Source organism: Oncorhynchus clarkii, chromosome 13 (genome assembly GCF_045791955.1).
Source record: "Oncorhynchus clarkii lewisi isolate Uvic-CL-2024 chromosome 13, UVic_Ocla_1.0, whole genome shotgun sequence".
NCBI lineage: Eukaryota > Metazoa > Chordata > Actinopteri > Salmoniformes > Salmonidae > Oncorhynchus > Oncorhynchus clarkii.
Genome location: NC_092159.1, coordinates 11,747,783 through 11,751,403, shown reverse-complemented (window position 1 = coordinate 11,751,403; position 3,621 = coordinate 11,747,783). Strand labels below are relative to the sequence as shown.

Genomic DNA, 3,621 nt, shown 5'->3' with positions numbered 1-3,621 from the left:
ACATTTTCTAAGTATTTTCTTCTCATCAGTTCACTGTTCATCTGCCACCATATTGAACTTGCTTGGCATCCGGGTCATATTAAATAGCACACACCATAGCAGAAATAGTTTTGCAACAAAAACAAGTAGAGTTATTCCCTACCCACTGTCCTCTGTTTTTCTCTGTTTGGCTTGTGAAGGCCCAGGTGTAGTTAAACAGTCAGGAGGTTTGACCGGATCAATCGTTGTCTTGGCAGATCCAGGTAACTTCAGTAGCATGATGTCATGCTGGTCTGGATGAGCATGTGTATCAGTAACTTTAATTTTTACTGGAGCCTTGACTGGACCTGAGGCTGGATGTTCACCCAGTACTACAGACACAAGAGGATCCTGACAGAGAGCAGTAGTCAATAACAGTTGTATAGCACAGTTAATTTAAAGTAGTTGATAGTTAATAGCAGTAAAACATTTTTAAAATCTCAATGCTCTCTCTCTCTTTCTCTCTCTCACACACCAGGGTTGGGGTCAATTCCTGCCAATTCTGGAAGTACTCTGAAATTCCTGGTCCCATTGTCTTCAATGATTTTCAATAAGGAACATGTGGAATTGGAAGTTGGTTTATTTTTTTTATTTTTATATTTAATTGACTGGAAATGAATTGGAATTGACCCCAACCCTGTCACACACACATTTTTACATTTGAGTCATTTGACGCTCGTATCCAGAGTGATTGCAGTAGTGAGTGAATACATTTTCACACACACACACACACACACACACACACACACACACACACACACACACACACACACACACACACACACACACACACACACACACACATCCAATCTGATGGTGACAGTAAACGCTATTATGAACAGTTATGCTCACAATCCTTCATCCTTTATCTGTTGTGCACCATGTACACTCACCACTCCTTTAACTCCTCCATGCCTGCAGTGAGCAGCAGTTAGAACCCACTGGTCACTGATCAGAGAACCACCACAGTGATAATGGTATTTTCCTTCCTGCCATACTATGCGCACATGGTACAGCCTTTCAGTGTCCTTACAATCCTTCCCCCCGATGATCCTCTTCTGAATGTCGCCCAACGTGGCATCTGAATGAGAGAGAAGAGATGACCAGAGAGTGAGAAATTAAAATAGGCACAATGTATTATATTAGAAAGACAAATAATGGAATAAAGGAAAGAAAACAACTTTTGTAGCAAAATAAACAGGAAAGTAAAGAAAAGTGGAAGGTTCCATGAGGAATAAAGAATGGAGAACAGAGACATACAGAGTAGAGGGTTAGTACACATACCTGCCAACATCAGGGAGAGCAGAAGAACACCACTCAGTGTCTTCATGGTTTTCATGGTCGCTGTACTTTCCAGAGGACACCTCTGTTTTTAAACATATTCTGGTCCCGTATCTCAAAATGTATCCACCAACCAGCATCCAACATGCTAATAACCTCAATTCCATTGGTTGTCTCTTGGCTGTAGCAAGTTTACATAGTATTATAGATGGGTAGATTAAAACAGAGGGCAGTAGGTAAACTAGAGGTTAAAGAGGTATGCCTTCTTTCTCTTCCTCATTCCAAATCAAGCCAATTGCTTCATATTTGCGTAATATCTCCTAGTTGTTACATGAGGAACTGTCATGTGATGGACATTGTATTCATGCCACCAGGTTTGGATAGACTACTTTCTAAATGTAATCCGTTACAGTTACTAGTTACCTGTCCAAAAGGTTACGACAGAGCCTGGGTGCGAACCCAGAGTCTCTGGTGGCACAGCTGGCGCTGCAGTACAGCGCCCTTAACCACTGAGCCACCCGGGAGGCCCTTATGTCTGGAATGTCGACAGACATAATAGGTACTTTTCCCCCGCACTTCAGTTGCAAAGATTCGGAGAGTACTGCAAATATAAATATACGCAGATATAGAGCCAGACAGAGCAGTGTTGCTGAAGGAGGATGAGGATACAGATATAGAGCCAGACGTAGCAGTGTTGCTGAAGGAGGATGAGGATACAGATATAGAGCCAGACATAGCAGTGTTACTGAAGGAGGATGAGGATACAGATATAGAGCCAGACATAGCAGTGTTGCTGAAGGAGGGTGAGGATACAGATATAGAGCCAGACAGAGCAGTGTTGCTGAAGGAGGATGAGGATACAGATATAGAGCCAGACATAGCAGTGTTGCTGAAGGAGGGTGAGGATACAGATATAGAGCCAGACATAGCAGTGTTGCTGAAGGAGGATGAGGATACAGATATAGAGCCAGACAGAGCAGTGTTGCTGAAGGAGAGTGAGGATACAGATATAGAGCCAGACATAGCAGTGTTGCTGAAGGAGGGTGAGGATACAGATATAGAGCCAGACAGAGCAGTGTTGCTGAAGGAGGATGAGGATACAGATATAGAGCCAGACATAGCAGTGTTGCTGAAGGAGGATGAGGATGCAGATATAGAGCCAGACATAGCAGTGTTGCTGAAGGAGGATGAGGATACAGATATAGAGCCAGACATAGCAGTGTTGCTGAAGGAGGATGAGGATACAGATATAGATCCAGACAGAGCAGTGTTGCTGAAGGAGGGTGAGGATACAGATATAGAGCCAGACATAGCAGTGTTGCTGAAGGAGGATGAGGATGCAGATATAGAGCCAGACATAGCAGTGTTGCTGAAGGAGGATGAGGATACAGATATAGAGCCAGACATAGCAGTGTTGCTGAAGGAGGGTGAGGATACAGATATAGAGCCAGACATAGCAGTGTTGCTGAAGGAGGATGAGGATACAGATATAGAGCCAGACATAGCAGTGTTGCTGAAGGAGGATGAGGATACAGATATAGAGCCAGACAGAGCAGTGTTGCTGAAGGAGAGTGAGGATACAGATATAGAGCCAGACATAGCAGTGTTGCTGAAGGAGGGTGAGGATACAGATATAGAGCCAGACAGAGCAGTGTTGCTGAAGGAGGATGAGGATACAGATATAGAGCCAGACATAGCAGTGTTGCTGAAGGAGGATGAGGATGCAGATATAGAGCCAGACATAGCAGTGTTGCTGAAGGAGGATGAGGATACAGATATAGAGCCAGACATAGCAGTGTTGCTGAAGGAGGATGAGGATACAGATATAGAGCCAGACAGAGCAGTGTTGCTGAAGGAGGGTGAGGATACAGATATAGAGCCAGACATAGCAGTGTTGCTGAAGGAGGATGAGGATACAGATATAGAGCCAGACATAGCAGTGTTGCTGAAGGAGGATGAGGATACAGATATAGAGCCAGACATAGCAGTGTTGCTGAAGGAGGATGAGGATACAGATATAGAGCCAGACAGAGCAGTGTTGCTGAAGGAGGGTGAGGATACAGATATAGAGCCAGACATAGCAGTGTTGCTGAAGGAGGATGAGGATGCAGATATAGAGCCAGACATAGCAGTGTTGCTGAAGGAGGATGAGGATACAGATATAGAGCCAGACATAGCAGTGTTGCTGAAGGAGGGTGAGGATACAGATATAGAGCCAGACATAGCAGTGTTGCTGAAGGAGGATGAGGATACAGATATAGAGCCAGACATAGCAGTGTTGCTGAAGGAGGATGAGGATACAGATATAGAGCCAGACAGAGC

At 44.3% G+C, this 3,621-nt stretch overlaps 1 protein-coding gene across 1 annotated transcript in view; it reads right to left on the bottom strand.

Annotated features, from left to right (window-relative positions):
* LOC139424242 (trypsin-3-like) overlaps positions 1 to 1,348 on the bottom strand; it is a 3,736-nt gene extending 2,388 nt beyond the window's left edge. The window contains exons 1-3 of the mRNA XM_071175922.1: positions 1,303 to 1,348; positions 912 to 1,099; positions 147 to 369 (exon numbers count right to left, since the gene is read on the bottom strand). Coding sequence (XP_071032023.1) covers positions 147 to 369; positions 912 to 1,099; positions 1,303 to 1,348 — 457 coding nt within the window. The remainder of the gene's footprint in view (positions 1 to 146; positions 370 to 911; positions 1,100 to 1,302) is intronic.
* Positions 1,349 to 3,621: the final 2,273 nt, after the last annotated feature.